Below are 18095 nucleotides of genomic sequence, written 5' to 3'. Positions count from 1 at the left end.
AACGATAAGAAAACAGAGACGTAAAGGAAGAGTGGGGACGTCATCTTTCACCCCCGACTCGCTTCAAAGCTGGGATATGAAGAATTTAAAGCCCTGAATCTTTTAACGCTCTTCAGGGACTCGCTGAACCCGTAGCTGGGGGCCAGATAACAGTACTCAGCCCTCGATACAGCGCGGCTCACTGGCACTCATTTGATCTTCCGGAAGCGGCGTTTGGGAATGGGGGGAGTGCAGGGAGTGTGGGAGCGGCAGGGCGTCATGGGGGGGGGGGGGGGCGAGTAGCGGCAGGGGCTCACCAACACGGTCACCACTCGCAGCACGATGCCTCTCATGTTGTTTTCCAGCTTCCGGTCTGTCAGCGTGCCGTTTAGGCCGTGCACCGGGTCCCAGGTGGCGAGCTGCAAAACAAGCAAACGTTCAGTCACAGGAGGCCGATGAGGATGAGGATGAGGATGCACGCCAGCAAAGGGAGGCTGAGGAAGTTAACGAGGACGGGCTCCGGGACCGATGCATGTTCCACTGCAGTCTACTCAACATGCAACACCTACAGTTTACATACTGAATGTAAATACTGTTGTGCATTATGCATTCTTTTGTCTCTTTGCAACCAAGAGCTTCACCACACATCGTAAGGCATATAACTGTGTGTGACAAATAAAACTTTATCTGATTGACTGACTGACGCTCATTAAATATCGCACATAAAAACACAGAAATGTGCAGGAAATGTTGAGCTCTACCTCATTATCAGCTCACAGCACACGACTGAATGCGGCTACGAATGGCAGCTCAAAGCAGCTGTAAGGAATGTCATCCTTTTTTAAGGAAAGGGAATCCTTCCCCACATAGAGGTAGCACATCAAACGCAAAAACAAAGGGATGGACATCTGTACGGGAAAATGGCGAACAGAGGGCTTATCACGCCGAACAGGATGCCAAGTGTTATGGCACCTTAGCACAGAAGCTTGATAAACATGCGTGGTCCCGACACTCAGTGGCATGCAGTCTTACCCAGTGATTCCCACTTATTCACGTTTCTGTCTGCTCAGCTCTCCCACACACTCATTTATTTATCTGCCAATGCCCATCGTGCATATGTAAATTCATATTTATGCATATATGTCCATGACCATCTGCTGAAACGGCCGCATAGGGCTAAGGGATGGGATTTACCAGTCCGTCACAGGGCGGGCACACACACACACGCACACACGGTACGGGGAACCCAGAGATGCCAATTAGCCTGTCTGCATGCCCCTAGGCTCTGTGAGAAAGTCTGAGCTCGTTGCTATCGCACATGATACAGGGGGAACTTGCGAACTTCATACGCACAGAGCGAGAGCTGCAATTTGGATTGTGGCCACACTGCAACTCTTCAAACCACCGCGCCCCAACCTAAAAATCCATGTTTACTAACTTCCAAATGTCACGTATGTATTGCTTGCTGAATGCGTGACACTGTCTTGTCTGTGTCTCTTGTGTATGTGTAGCAGAATCAGACCAAACACAAATCCCTCCAACCTGCCTGTGCACCAATAAAGATTCCTGTTCCATCCTACTGCAATGACAGGCCTTCAGGCTCATCTTTTGTTTTAAAGTTACTCTAACAGGGGTCGGTGTGTGGCTTGGAGGGTCATGGCTCTGTGTTTGCAATCAGAAGGTCACCATGGGCCCTTGAGCAAGGTACTTAACCCCTGGAAAAATCCTCCGTGGCCAACTTTGCTCTCACCTATATATGTGTGTGTATGTCTTTAAAAAGGAGAGCGAGACGGGACATTTGAGCAAATGGCAAATAAGGCTTCATTTCATAAAGGCAAAGATGGGTTAAATGGCTGCAGTGAGTCCTACGGGGCTGACGGGCTGGGAGCAATGTAAGCACCACGGAGAGGGGGTGGCTGGAGACCATAGAATTTGCAGGAAAGGTCCTGCCAGGTCATAACCTACAGCAATGTCTCCTCAAGGCTTCCCTGCCTGAAGGAAGCACAGAAACGCTAGCGCCCCCTTGTGATGACTCCCAGTCATATAAAGCTAATGTACATTCCTTCTGGCCACTCCAGATGCATCACCACCATCTGACCTCCCTGGGCAGCCACCCGCCCACACCAATACCAGGACAGTCAGCTGGTAAAAATAGCCAACAATCACAAGCCTTGATCACTCAAAGCCCTCGACATTTAATCAATAGATTCATCTCTAGCAAGACAGCTTATTCATTCTGACAAAATGGCGTGTCAGGTCTTAAAGTCGTCCCGCAGATAGAGATGTAGCGATGGCTGCGATTTCCGCTCGTGCTATATGGACGCATTCGCCATTTTTTCATTATCGAAATTAAAAAACGCCCAGTGCTGAATCCACTGGGCTGAGGGATTTACACTCGGCAAGTTCCCTCCCCAGTCTTCCCATAACACCACACACCCGTCACCCCAATACCACTGGATGGGGCAAGCCGACGCCACTATAAATGTCACGCATAGCATTTCTTGCGAGGACTCGACTCACTGCGAAATGCCATGAATTATGATGTACAGCCGATTATTAAAACCTCCGCTAAACAATAGTGTCGGCAAACCAATTTGGCCGCGCGGAGTCCACAAACTCTAATGCGCTATACGGCGCCTTTCCTTCCCTCCATTAGCGCCGTGGAGAAGAAACCCAGCACAGTAATGATTCATAATCAAATCCAGTCTCACCAAATATCACCGCATGTCATTGATGACATTATTATGCAATTTCCCCGACAGTGATTTGCATAGCATCTAGACCGAGGATCAGAGTTAAAATCGAATCACTCGCAGAATACGGTGTCGTCGTGAAACCTTATACCGTGAGGGTCACCCTCCCCCTCCAGTGGAGATCATCTCAGATGACAGTAAATAACTCTGCCCTCCTGATCTCTGGGTTAGAATCCATCAGCTCTTTTCTACGGGAGCTTCTGACGTATATTGGAAGTCCATTGATGGTCCGACTTGCAGGGCATGTATCCAAGTGAATGTCCAGGCACTAGGGGGAGTAGAGGAGGTGTGGCGTGTGTGTGAATCTTACAATATCTGGAGGGGCAGAGACTCTGCTGATGAATGGTGTGTCAGCAAGTTAGCACACTGTGCTTATGATAGGAAGGTCATTGGTTCAAATCCTATTGTCGACAAAGCATTTTTACCGTTTTGACCCCTGAGCAAGGTTTTTAACCCCCAACAGATCCAGGGACTGTCTGACCCTGCCTACTCAATAGTACGTCCCTTTAGATCAGAGTATCTGCTAAATAAGGATGCACAATTCACAAAACCAGACGTCAACAATGTGAGGGTCGCCAAGCCTTTGGACCAAAAGTTCTAGTCCCAGGAAGGGTAACAGTTGTAGAACAAAAGAACAACATGCCCAACAGCTGTGCAGAAATAGCTACAGTAGATGCATGCAAAATGTATATAAATAGCTGAAAGTGTAATGTGATCCAGCCGCCGATGTAATTAATGTCTCCCATGGCCCTTTGAGAACCCAGGGGTGTTCAACATAGGTGGGGGGACCCCTAAGGGGGGAGTGCAGTTTTTCCCGATTTCAAACTCCCACCTGCACAGGAAGCCTGTTTAACATCTGATAAAAATGAACCTTTTTTTGTTGAAATGCTAGGAGAATAGCCAGTAAACGCTGACAACAGGAGGACTGAGAATGAGTGTTGGTGAAATTCAACCCGGACACATCGTCAAGCTGCCCAGCCTCAGTGCCACCACGAGCTGCACTGGCACAAGACGGTGAGCCATTACATCACAGGGCGCCATGGTGCTGCCAAATGAGGTGTGCAGAGAAGCCCAGGGCATTGTGGGAAGGTAAGAGAGATTAACGTCAGTATTCATTCCCAATCAAGTCTTCCTATTAACAAACACGAGTATAGTCAGTATGACCACTCTTTTTGGTTTGTAGATAATATATAACATTTAGAAAATGTTCTCTCTCTCCCCCCACTCTCTCTTTATATATTTATATATATAAAATATATAAAAGATTGGGTTTTACTTCAAGTACAGATTATGGATCATGCAAAAATCATCGTGTCTTAAAAGATCTCAGCAAATCTGGGGTTTGATTAATATAATTAATGCTCTCCAAAAATCAGTGCCACTTGGCAAAATTCAAGGCCAACCAACATCCACCAAATAATGTGAAAGACAGTCTAAAGACGTGGGTGGCAAATGTCAAATACTAGACCATTTGGTCTTGACTGGGTGTGTTTATTGATTGGACAACCATTTAAGGAATGCCACATGTATTATCCTATCATTTTGGGCAGTTTAGCAAAAAACAAAAGAGCTATTTTTCTGTCCTGGCAGAGGAGGAGACTGAACTAGCAAGGGAGACAGAAAGGTATCAGCTAGTCTAACCTCCACACACAGTGTGGGCTCTGAAGCCAGACCTCTTGATTAAAGGTGAAATCTCCGACTCCAGAGTTCCCTGTGGCGAAAGACCTCAGGAGATGCTCACAAATCCCAGGCTGAAGGCTCTGCAGAGTTTTTCACCTGCAGACAAAAGGTTCAACTCTACGTGACTGCCAAGCACAGAGACAAAAACTCTGACTGTTGGTGCATAAGGACCAAAAGCCAGTTTGGAGTACTCAACCTACACAAAAAGTTTAATAAAACACCAGATTTGCTGAGATTTTTTAAGACACACTGATTCTTGCATGATCCATAATTTGTACTTGAATTAAAACCCAACGTTTATACACATAAATATATATGAGAGAGTGGCTGGGAGGCTTCTCTGCAGGGTTGCTGGACTGTCTCTCTGTGACGTGGTGAGGAGTCTGGAGATATGGAGAGACACTCTGGTCTGACTGGGAGGCATCACTGTTGACGTGGGGAGTGATGGAGATACCTGGATCTGTGTGACTGAGAAGAACCATCTCCCAGTGGTATAGAGGATCGCACATTTCTGGCAAAGCCGACGCCACGGTACTGGAGAGGAGACTCCACCCGCTGATCAAACCGAGGATTGTAGGAGTAACAATGCCGATTGCAGCCAGCTCTTATCCTTCATGCAGCTGGCTGGGGGCTTGTGGGAACATGCTAACATAGTGTACATGTGCTTTGTAGATGTGACTGCGGGAGGGGTTGCAATAGCATGAGGTACCGGGAACAGCACCGTATTCAGCCCCAGTATGAGTGCAGTGAGGGACGTGCCCACATCAGAGGCGCAAAATCAAAGCTGTTTTGAGCGAATTTCAGCCTCCGGCAAGAATCCTTGTTATCTCCTCTCCTGTTTTCTGATTTTCATGGACGAGATATCAAGGCACAGTCGTGGCTGGCTGGGCGTCTGGTAGGAGGGGCTAGAAGTTACACCCCTGCTATTTGCTGATGGTGTCAAGCTTTTGGCCTCGTCCGACCAGGACCTCCTGTGCGCGCTTGAACAATCCGATGCCAACTGTGAAGATGAGTGGCGGAGATGAAAATCACCTAGAAATCCGAGGTCATGGTGCTCACTTGGAGTAGAGTGGATTGTTCTTTTCAGGTGAAAGGGGAGAGTCTACCCTTAGCAATGGAGCTTAAGTACTTCGGAGTCTTGTCCGTGAGCGATGGAAAGAGGGAATGTGAGACTGGCGGGCGGGCGGCGCTTTGCTGAGTACAGTTTTGTGGGCACTTGGGAGATTAGTGATGGTGAAACAGGGGTTAAGTGGTGAGATGTGACTTATGGTTTACCGCTCGACCTACATCTCTATCTCCAATGAAAGAACAAGGTCACCAGTACAAGTGACCAAACTGAGGTTTCTTTGCAGGGTTGCTGGACTCACTTTCTGTGACTTGGTGAGGAGTCTGGAGATATGGAGGGACCGTGAGGTAGCGCTGTTGGTCATTCAGATGGCGAAGATCTGGATCAGGCATCTCGTAAGGGTATCTCCTGGACAGATCCCAAGAGGAGTGTTCTGAGGAAGCCCCAGGACATGCTGCAGGAATTATAGCTCTGATCTGACCTGCTTGGCACACCTCTATCCTCAACAGAAGAAGCAGCAGGAAAATGAGATAGGAATGAGATGAGAGTGAATTTTTATCACGTGCATCCCTTTCAATTATCCCGCTCGTCAAAATCCATGCATTTCAATTTTTGGCTATGCCATTATGCCACTTGGTTTTTAAAGGATATGAATGTTGTTAGGCTCTCGTTACGCTTGTCGGTGAGCTGGCCAAATGCCATGTCACACCCGCTCCCATGATCTGGACTGATGGCACAAAGTAAGGGAGGGGGGAGGGTGCCAGCTTCTGGCCTCGCCGGAGACAAACACGTCTCTGCTGGAAACCAGGCCGGGACGGCTGTCAAGGTTAGGCCAGTCAGGTAACTTCGCATTTCGTTCACATGCCTGTTTAACTGGAGGGAGCAGAGACAATTCTAGGATTTTTTTCTAGGTGTGGGTAGGGTGACCACCTAGTCCATGTTAGGAGGGACACTATGAGCTACTTTAGGTTTCACAAACTACTGTAAAACTGAAAGGCTCCTGTGCTTGGCTAAATTGTTTGATTCATCTTGTACTTTTACTGGTTTGTTTCCTTGATTGAAAGATTCATCCAGTTGTTTCACATTAACTTCCGTGACACATGCATGATTGTAGGAGACTGACCAATCAGCACAAAGCAAGAACTCAGTGCTTAAGTGAAATCCAGGTCCTTTCAATTGAAATGGCTGAAATGGTAGTTTACAAACCCTGCCATAGTGACCCTCCTGACATAGACTAGGTGTTATCCATAATTCTTACAGAAGGAGCAACCTTATCATTAACCAATGATATATTCTGAATTGGCGAGTGACAGTGAAGGGGGTACTCTGGGGGCCAATCAGCTTTCAGCGGGGGTAAGTGCCCCTGTGGACCCGCCCCTGTATGCACTCTTGGGATGGAGTAAGGCTAAATAAATGTATTATGCTAGGTGTATGATGTGCTTCTAATAGGGACCGCAGCAGGGAGCGGCAGAGGAATACAGGGTATGAACCAGGAAGTTCTGAGATCTGTCATGGAAACGAAAGTCGCTGATCATCCCGCTAGAAGCCGCAAGGATGAAAGCAGCAAATTCATAAAAGGAGTGAATGCCTCAATGAAATAAACCAGTGTTATTCTTGGTTCTTGGTTATCATTGTAGTGGTGACTAAGTATGAGTGATGAAGAGTGTGTGTGTGTGTGTGTCGAGTGGGGAGAGCGAGCTGGGGGTCTCTCATTCCGATTTAACTAGCGACACTTGCATGCAGTTAGTGAACGAATGGATCACATTCCTCTGTACAGAGTTCCTAGGACAAACCTTATCAAATGTGAAAGGGAAGTTTCTGTGCTATGGTACAACAATAAAAAAAAAAACTGGTGTAAGTGCAACATGACTGACACGAGGCTTGAGAGAACAGAGAACCATCGAGGCACCGTGGCAGAAGCACTGACTTCCCGCAGCAGTGCAATCACAGCAGCAGGGGGCGCCGGAGGTAACAAGCCGGACCTGGACACAAACCCTAATGTTGGACTGGCAGCTTTGATACACCTCTGAATGATGTGGAGCCTTCAAATGGAAGAGATCCAGCTCTGCAAATGGGTGAAAATGTAAAGCTATCTTAGCGGTTCTGGTTTAAAACGTTAAAGGATACAAAACGGTGGAAACTTCATCTAAGCTCCCACAATTACTACACTTCACAGGAAGTCAAGCTTCACAGGCCCAAGAACGACAATCAATATTGTTTCATTCATCCCGGGATCGCTACGGTTACAGTGACGTTGGCCACTGCCTCGGAATCCTCGTTGGGAACTCTCGATAAACATCAGCAATAAGGAGCGCCGCTCTAGAAGGCCGACGGGGTTGGCGGCTTTTAACGGGAAATCAGCTCCTCGAGCAGAGGTTCAAACCCCTCACCCCAGTTATCCAGCAGCTGTTTAAGGTGAACAGCGTCCTTTATGTCGCCGCTCCATTCAAGTCCCGGGGGCGTTGGCAGGAAGCATAGAGGATGTCCTTATCTTCAGAGGCACAGATAAGGGCTTGCTTTCTGTCTCCGGAATCAGGATGTGTGCCGCAGCCCTCACGTGACAGAACGGCGCTGATCGTGCCCAGCAAGACCGCGGCCCAAAGCTACTTCCCTTCCATGTATCTTCACCTCCACTTTACGTTTCTACACTTCGGCCGAGGAGCTTCTCGGTGGCAGGGTGTCAGATCTTTGTCACAGAGAGCTCGGGTTCCAGGCGGTCCTGTGGACCCCGCCCCTCATCTTTTTGCCCCAGAGCAGGGTTCCCCAATTACAGTCCTGAAGGGCCAGTTTGCGACACAGTTTGCAGATTTCCCTGCTAAGACTCACCTACTAAACCAGATAATTAGCTGATTAAAATCTGCAAACTGTGCTGGATTCTGGCCGTTCCGGAACAGAACTGGAATACGCTGCCCTGGCGTGTCTGAGTGATACGTGCCAGAGAAACTGCAGGAAAAACGCCCCGAGGTTACCTGGCCACTAGGCCCAACTCAAGCCATTGGCCCATGGCTGCAGAAAACACCCTGAAAACCAGCGTTACCATAACGCAACGGCAGACCGAGCAGGGGTAGCGTGACTCGATGGGTCTCCCTGAAGCAGTCGGTCTCTGAGAAGCTTCTCAGACCCATAAGTGCAGGTCCTGCTCGAGGGTCTCAGCATTAGGTTCAGACACGCAGGGATAGAGGATACCGGTGCATGCATTACTTCTGTGCTACACATGTAGACAAAGCCAAACGTTAAGGTGCCAATACACACACAGGCTGAGCCACATTCACACTCACACGAGACACAGATAGATACACACAAGCAGAGTGATGTTCTCACTAAGAGACACCCAATACTATTATATCTTTTTGACTCCTAATTAGAAGTAATTAAGAGTCCATAATCCCAAATTGCCAAAACTCAAGGGTAGAAGAGTATAGACACACTCACGTGCAAACGTAAACATCAGGGCTGATACACACACACACACACACCGGCGTGTTTTGACCTCCACGTGTTCCGCATCGGGGCACCTAAAGCTCCCAACTGGAGGCATCTGCGTTCGTGTAGCAGCAGATGCATAAAAAGCTGAGTGTTTGGAGCTCTGAAGGGAAGCAGACGGGGAAACGCACTCACCACACTCTCATGGTAGCCGTAAGGGATGGCGGCGCATTTTTATTCATGAATTGTCTCCTTAGGAGACTCTGTAATCCGACAAGCATCATTTTGTCCATTTACACAAAGACTTCCAAAGACAGTGAAACGGACCAAATTTTCCCTGTCTCAGCTGTATTGGGTCGACACAGCACCATCCATTTTCCATAACCACCCTGTCCCAGTGAATCTGGAGCTGGTCCCAGACGCCAGGGTACGAATGGCAGTCTAGCAAAGGGCACACATCCAGACACTCGCTATGGGAAACTGGGAGAAACTAATCCACCAAAACCAGAGTACCCAAGCATGGAATCGATCCCATAACCTAGGTGGAGCGAGGTCACACAAAACTGACACACACATAATACTATATAAAAAGGAAGAAAGCACTTTTTAAGCAGAGTATGACACGATGTTGCCTACAGATGCTATGGTGGGATGCAGCTGGCTGGCCCCCACGGCGGGGTGCTGCCTGTCCTCCCTGCATGCTGGCCTCACCAGCACTCTTACCCCCCCCCCCGCCCCTCCCCCAAGCTTCCTCAGGAGATTGGGCACTCCCTTCACTCGCCACCAGAGCGGTGCCAGCCTCGGGAAAGAATCTGTCTCAGTGCTCTCAGCTGTGTAGCAAAATAAGGGGTGGGGGGGACATTTCTCCACACGTGGTCTAGGAGAGATGTACTGTAAAGAGCAGAAGAGCAGTGTGGCTGGGGGGGGGGGTTCTTAACAGCGACCTGTCTGCCAGTGTACCAGAGCACTATTTTTAACTTGCATTAGTAAAACACACATTAACTAGGAAAGTGTGCCATCGTTTACAGAGACAGAGCGCTACTCCCCAAGTACCACCTACACAACTGCCCTCATACTATAATTTGAATCAATATGGGGGGTTATTTAAATGCTCAGACAGTGATGTAAGTCTGGGCTCTCCAGCAGACCACAAAGCTCTCCAGACGCTGGTCTCTGCGTCGACCTCCGGCTCACAGCTGTACGTATCTCATCGGACGTGCGTCCTCCTGAGAGCGTTCAGGAACAATCTGCTCAGTGGAATCGCCGCATGGTTTACTGGGGTAGGTCGAAACTGAAGCAACGGCGGACCGGCTTAACAGGGGTCACATTGTCAGCTACTACATCTGAGATGCACTTGTCAGTCCGATTACTACGGTAGGAATGAACTGTCTACATGCATTTATATAAAGAAAGGAAATATTGACTCCGGCTGCCCCCACAAGGAACACACAACCAAGCACAAGCACACACACACACACACACACACACACACACCTGCTGAGACTTTCATTTGCTCACGCAGAGCATGAAGATGACCGCTCAATTGTTTGTTAGGCTTGGAGGCTCACCACTCTGCTCCTGTGTACCCACAATGCATGCTGCTTCCTTTTCCTAGCCAGCCTCTTCATTAATTACACTCCATTGGGGTCTCACACACATCAATCCACTGTTTCTATTGGCAGTTAAGGCCACAGTTCAGGTGCTGCTTCTGCCAATAAGTTCAATATGTCTCCCTAGCCCTGTTTCGGAAGGTACCCTTCACATAAAATAATGCTAATTAATATCACACTGATCCGAGACGGATATATCCTTCACTTCAGATGCTAAGAATTATTACTAATTAAACAATTAATTGACTATAATTAGAGCTGGCATTGTGTTATTTATTTTTGGGAGCATACAGCAATTGCTGTATTTATGTCTCGAAACGATAGCATTCACGCAGCGAACAGAGCGGCTTGGTGAGACAGACCGTGGCTGGAAGTCAATCGAGGGAGCCGTACAAGAGCCTAATTAAGAACTCCAGAGGAGGAGAAATTCGCAGAGCACAGAGGGTCCGCAGCGGTCCGGGGTCAGAGCCATCATGAAGGTAATGATTACATCAACCCCGCTGCCCTCTGCAGAGGGTGTTCAGGGAGTGTTAGACTGTGCTGTGCTATCTAGTCATGGAGGGGGGGTTGGTGCGCTATGGAAATCGCTGTCCCATCAGTGCCTGTCAACAACAGCCAGGACAAGCTCAGAGAAAAAAAAAAATCATGCCAAAAAACAGGCCCCGCTCCATGGTGAGGGGGCACCCTGTCATAAGCTTGGCCCACCCTATCAAACTGGAGCCAGGCTTGCCAGAAAGCAGCTTGCAGAGTGTCTAAGTGGCACGAACAGCAAGCAAACAGGGGCCATTCTAGGACTTTTTAAGATGGGGAGCATAAGTGGGGCCTTAATTCATACAGAGGGGCCAAGCTTACCATGGTATGTTTTCAGTCGATGAGTGACAGGAGTAGGGACACTCCAGGGGCCAATCAGATTTCAGCTGGGGCCAATGCCCCACCCCAGTATCCAAGCAAGGCAAATGACAAACAAACCAACACAGCAAAATCTTGGTGTTGCCGTCCACAAACTCGGTGTTGCTCTATTATAAAATCAAGTCAGAACGGAAACATGGAGTCACGGTGCTGAGGCCAGGATGTCAAGACCAGGAGCGATAATCGTGAGATAAGAAGACAGGTACAAGAAGCTATAGCGATTACATTGGTCATATTTTAATCGCAGAGATTTTACGTGGAGGAACAGCAGCCAAGCTTACAGCACATTACATCGACTTCACTTTGCCTTTAATCTGTGTCATCAGACACCCATGTTGAAACCCCTGGGCCACAGTTGAGTTTTCTTTCTTTATTTATCTCGAAACACCATGGTCTTCCCACTGCCGCGCAGACGGACCAGTAATAGAAGGCAATTACGAAAACACGGCTTCATGGAGACGGGGGGACCGGCTAATGGACCGCAGGCCCGTTAGATCAAACGCGCACGGAAATTGAAATGTCGAAGTGCAGTTTTGCAGACTAACAAATCTGCTGCCGTTAATTAGCTGAGATTGATTCCCCGAACTTCACTTTTTAATAAAAGAATTATCCGGGAATAATAAGAGAGGAGATAAATTAAACGACTCTCCGGCTTCACAGAACTGAATTCAATTTGAGCGGTGGAGAAACCGCGCGAGCCTCACTCCGTAAATATAAATAAAAGACATTATGGGATTCGGCTGACAGCCTCCCTGCATCTGTTCCCGCATTCTCTGAAGAACAAACGACTGGAACCACTGGCTCAGATCAGCGTTTTCCAAAACTTCTGAACACAACTCATCATACTCACGTCAACTAACCCTCAAGCCCTCACCTGTCTCCAGCGTGTTACGATATAGCTAAACATATGGTCCTAAAACAGGAATTAAAACGCTCATTTAGGTCTGTTTTTAACCACTGAACATCTGACAAAGATGAAGCATTTTTAATATGGAGATCAGAGCAGACATTATAGCTATACCCAGCTAGCACACAGCTAGTTATACCCAGCTAGCATGCAGCTAGCTATTCCCAGCTAGCATGCAGATTGCTACTCCCAGCTACATGCAGATTGCTACACACAACTAGCACACAGATAGCTACACCCATCCAGCACGCAGCTAGCTGCACCCAACTAGCATGTAGATAGCTATACCACACTAGCACGCAGCTAGCTACACCAAGCTAACACACTGTGCTCCAGAATGGCACAGATACACTGGAGGAACATAAAACAGGAAGGATAGATGGTGCTGCAGTGGCTTACGGATGCTGTTCCAGAGCCTGTGCCATCTTTGTGCCCTTGAGAGCAGTAACTTAACTTGGCTGCCCTGTGAAAATCCTTCGGAATAAACAAAAGTATTACAGACTGTGCCATGAATGGCGAGTGCTCATGCTCACTGTCGATAAGAGCCTTTGCCGACTGAATGCATCTGAACATTTAAGGAGCGCGCACCGATGCAGATCCCAACGGACGCTATCACCAGAGACTGCGGCTTTCTGTAAGCACAGCCTCACCTCTCCTGAAGCAAGGTACAACTTTCTGGGATTTGAACCTGCAGCTTTCTGGAGACAAGTATAAAAGCCACCTGTGGGCCCCCAGTCGCACCATACCTGACGTCCTGTAGGTCTCAACCAGACACAAACTCCAAGCACATCCCACACGTCCTGTTGAAGACTTTCCTCCTACAACCAGGAATAACACTTTCACTCACAAGGGAAAGCAGAGACGCTCACAAAAGGAGAGGAGAGCCTTTGAAATACAATTAAAGCCGTGTAATGAACAGCTCCATTTCATCATGCGTCCGTTTAATTCCTGTTATCATCTAGAACTTATACTGCAGTTACGGGATCCATTCACTCGCCTCTCAGTTGAAAGAGGAGGGGGGAAATGTATTTAAAGTATGTGTGCAGCTTTGGAAGGTGATTGTTCGTTATGTTCCATGTGGAAAAGTCCCTCCCCCTCTGGCATGACAAGGTCTCACCTGGCTCCTGCCATACCTACCCCCCCAGCCACCCCCCCCCCCCAACTCGGCCCGTATCTCCGAGCCACACGGCAAAGGAAAAGCAAAAGCTTCATTATTAATATCAGCAGGTGTCCAATGGGCATTTTTACACTTTTGTCATGGAGATTTCCTGGTGCGTTTCAGCAGAAAGCAGCACGCCAGCGACAGCTTCTCCATCATCCACACCAGAGCTCTCCTGTTCTGCTTCTGCCGGCCCGCGGTCCGGTCATGCTGATACCGGGAAAGCGAAATTACTCCAATTAGGCCGTTAATCGCTGCCATCAAACACTTAAGTGGCCCGGTGTAATGACACTGTGTTCGATAGCCCCACCTGGGCCGCTTTTTACCTTCCGTGGGAGTCGCAGCAGTAGAAGATGGACATCCTGGCTTTTACCATGACTATCACAGAACGACGGCACAGTTTTAAGAGGCTGATCACATCGACAGGCCCTGGAACACATGTGACGAGCATTGACATTGAGATCAGAGAAACACTGGCAGCTTCGGAGAGCGAATTACAGTCCCAACGAGCCTCCCGCCCCCCCCCCCCCCCAAAAAAAAAAAAAAACCCGAAATACGGATGGCCCCCCAAAGGTTTTGGAGAAGGAAACTCAACAAAGTGCCAGTTCTCCGTACGCTGAGCGTGTGATGAAGGTTCCCTTTGATATGAAGGACATCGCGCTGCGACACTGTCCCTTGTTCCCGGCTAATCTGTATGCATTTCCTTTTACGAGAGAAGTGCCGATTCCAGTCTCGTTCTTAATGAATCCGTTCCTTTCTGGTTACCTTTCAGCTCCCCCGGCCCCAAAGCTGTGCAGTCCTCTGCCCCTGCCTGAGATGTGGCAACTTAGAACCACACAAAGCACCTGGTAAGGCCCCCATCTTTTCCCAATCCTGAACTAAGATGTACTCACAAGTGTAGCGATGTGACAACAAAATTGAAGCGAGCAACACTTGTGGTTCTAAGCCTTTTTTTGATAGTTTCTGTCATTCACAGCATCTGCAATATCGGGTATGTCTGTAGAACAATTAAACTGATCGTGGGTGCATGTTGTATTGGTCAGGGAATAAGGTGGGGGCGGGGGGCACACGATGTAAACCATGAGCTGGAAGGCAGTATAGCGAGCGCTCAAATCCGGGACAATGCTAATTCCTCCCGCCAAGCATCATGGGAGTCACGAACAGCACATCTCCGTCGGCGACGAGCACCGAGCAGATTCCCCGGGTCTAATCCCGGGTTTACACGCTGTAATTGAGCACAGACCCACAGAGGGGGTGTCTAGGAAAAGCAGATGGCGGGGAGGAGGGGTCCTCGCAGGGTGGGGGCCCTGAGGCTCCCAGGGAACAGCAGCCAACGGGGAAGAAGAGGTTTCAGAACCAACGAGATCAGTCTCACCGCTGTAATCACCTTAGCGTGCGTGGTACCGAGGCACAGCTGGGGGAACGTGGAACCAAACGGTGACGGGATCAGGGAACCCGCTCGGAGCGACGTAATGATCCGCGTCCTTAATCTGCCCGCGTGTGCTCCGGTGCGGCTGTTTCTCCCACTTCAGTCAGGAAGACGAGCGGTGAGTCACCGCGCGTCCGCCCACCGGAGGGAGCGAGAGGGAGCAGGCCGAGCTCACCATGAACACCACATCGGCCTGGCTGGTTCTAATGCCGCAAACGAGCACTATGTACCAGGACGTGACCGGTGATCACGAAGAAAAAGATCAGGACCACAAAATAAGTCAACAAGCATCTAAACACAGATGCAGGTGGCCAGGTAATATCATCCATCTTTGAGTGGCCAGTTCTCACCTGGTCAAGAGCAGTGAGGTTCAGCTGGCTATAGCAGAGTGACATAACCCACTGTGGTTAACATCTTTGCTAAATGATTGGTGCAAAGAATCCCCTAATTGGAGGCCAAAATGCCCACCCCTTACTGTAGCCCACTGTGATTGGCAGCTTTGCTAAGTGATGGGTACGGATAACCCCCTCATTGGAGGTCATAATGCCCGCCCCTTATTGTAGCTCGTGCTGATTGGCAAGTTTGCTGAAGGGTGGACGTGGAGAACCCTCTCAATGAAGGCGGGCGGGATTGCCCACCCCTTACTCCAACCCACTACTGTGCTAAGTTACCAAACAGACCAAAAACACATCAGTCACTCTCCCACTAAACCAAAAACAAGATCCCCAAGAGTCTGATGCATCTGATTGGACTTTGCTGTCCCAGACTGCTGGTGAAGAGGAATCTATTTGCAGCAATGATAAAAAATGAAAATCCTCTCCAGAAGAAGGAGCAAAGGACTGGATTAAAATCCTGTGGCTAGGATGTAAGACCGACATTCTTTCCATCTCGACACTCACAATAAGCTAGTGATGGAGGATGCGAGGCTTTGAAAGCAGTCTGCTGGCAGTCAGACTCCTGGATCCCGTAGGGGAGTGGCGGAGAGCAGCCTGTAACTGACAGCCTGTGATAATCCTGCCCGTTAGAGGCACGCCAGCCACGACGCGCTCTGTCAGCGCGTTTCTATACGCTAAACATTCATATGGACCCTTTAGTCAACATGGGCACTCCACAGCGCTCAGCCGTGATTCGCGAGCAGGACGCAGCTCCTGCGGGGTGTCACATTCACGGCCCCCACAGAGGCTTTTGGGCCTGCCAGGTCGTCAGAAGCCCTCGGCGACAGCACAGAGGCTCTGGTGACACATGAGGTGACAGGTTCAAGTCCCCTGAGGGGCATCCATTAGGCAGGGACGTAGACGTATGTGTTCAGGAAGTAACCAAGGAATCAGAGAATGTGACAGGATGCCACATATGGGCACACAAGAGGAGGAGGAGGAGGACTGGCAGGGTGAAGGAAGGAGGGGGCAGCAGTGGGGGGGGGGGGGGTCAGGAGGGGAGCCAATCAGCAAGAGACTCCCCCTTCCAGCGGGTGAGGGAGGAGCTTAGCTTGTGCTTGTGTGCAGAGCCTTCAGACACACAGCAGACTCTGAGCACAGAGGACGGGGGGGGGGGGGAGCCGGGTCACCAGCGATCCATCTGCGCCTCGGAGCAAACAGCAGATTGTGATCGACGTGCTCCCCAGCGCAGCAGCGGACCGGCACCGGCACCCCCATGACCCTGGCCCCGGGGCCCTTCCACCGGGCCCCGTCTTCTCCATGACCGCTCACAGGTCAGCGCCTTTCACCCTCACTTGGGGGAGCAGAGGTATTTTGGAGAGCCCTGACAGCACTCTGCGTCTGCTGCTGGCCAAGTGACGAGTGACGGCGATGCTATCCAAAAACGAGCAGCAGGGGGCGCTCTGCACTCAGCAACCTTACTGCTGCTCCTGCCTATTATTGTTATTGCGGTTGGAGTTTGTCATTCTTTTGTAATAATTTAAGGAGATAATATTACGGAGTCGGTGCAGTGGATAGCACTGTTTCCACACACCGCTGGGACCAGGGTTCGAGTCTTTGCCAGGGCTCCTACGTGGAGTCTACACGTTCCCTCTGTGTCGTCATGACGCTTCCTCCAGGTACTCTAGTTTTTCCCCACAGTCTAAAAACATGCTAAGGTGACCTAGAGTTACTGAATGTTGTGTGTGTGTGTGTGTGTGTGCGAGCGGGTTTACCTATCCTTATGGGGACACAATGTCCCCATAATGTGATAAATATCCGTTTTTTTTTCCCTTATGGGGACCGGTTTCCTGGTCCCCATAAGGGAAAACTCTATTTTATAAAAATCGGTGACTGCTATGAAAAAACTAAAAATGCAAAAACTCTTGTATTTTGTTAGGTTACTTATGGTTATGGTTAGGGCAGGGTGGGGGACAAGGTTGTCATAGTTAGCGTTAGCATTTTTTCCATTGAAATGAATGAGCGGTCCCCATAAGGATATGTTTACCCTACAGGTGCGTGCGTGTGTGTGTGTGTGTGTGTGTGAGTGCACCCTGCTATGGGCTGACCCATATATGCTCCAGACCCCCATAACCCTAAAACAGGGCAAACGGGGACAGAAGATAGATGGAAATAATATTAAATTAGTATCTATTAATAAATATAATTGTTAATTATGGGTACTGATTTTACCCACCCTACTTTACCCATTACTTAACAATGGAAGACACTGAAGGCAGGGTCATTATGATCAACCTCAACACCTTCCAGTGATGACCTCACCTCATTAGTTACTAGTCCATTCAAGTAAAAGCAGGCAGCGACCGACAGCTGCAGTGACAGCAGGCTCCAAGATGTGATCTCAGTGAGCTCACATATGTCGTGTGTTCACCTGAAGGCCAGCTTACCAACTTAGGGCTTTGTTCGGGACCCGGTGGTGAAATGATGTTACCTGCCGTGGGATTTGAACTGGCAACATTCCGACCGCAAGTAGCATGCCCTAACTCACAGAGCCACACGACGCCAACGCAGCCTCACATCGCCCACACCGCCTCACATCGCCCACACATCATTTCCACCACACGCCGATCTATCAGGACATCCAAAACAGCTGCTGACACATCCTGACAGCTTCTCGATGTGAAGAATAATGAGACGATTCTCCTGGTAGATAAAAGGCATGAGAAGATCACCTGTGTCTAATAGGATGGACACCCTGCTGTCGTCTTATCTGTAGTTGACTAGCACAGGAGCAGGCAGTGACGTC

General features: G+C 49.2%; 1 protein-coding gene across 2 annotated transcripts in view; it reads right to left on the bottom strand.

The window, feature by feature from the left end:
- The window catches only part of grid2 (glutamate receptor, ionotropic, delta 2), a 312014-nt gene that overhangs the window by 78526 nt on the left and 215393 nt on the right, over window positions 1–18095 (bottom strand). For both annotated transcript variants that reach the window (XM_023836747.2, XM_072706413.1), the window contains exon 9: window positions 297–398. In XM_023836747.2, coding sequence (XP_023692515.1) covers window positions 297–398 — 102 coding nt within the window. The remainder of the gene's footprint in view (window positions 1–296; window positions 399–18095) is intronic.

Source organism: Paramormyrops kingsleyae, chromosome 2, assembly GCF_048594095.1.
Source record: "Paramormyrops kingsleyae isolate MSU_618 chromosome 2, PKINGS_0.4, whole genome shotgun sequence".
Classification (NCBI taxonomy): domain Eukaryota; kingdom Metazoa; phylum Chordata; class Actinopteri; order Osteoglossiformes; family Mormyridae; genus Paramormyrops; species Paramormyrops kingsleyae.
This window is presented reverse-complemented; position numbering and strand designations above follow the sequence as displayed.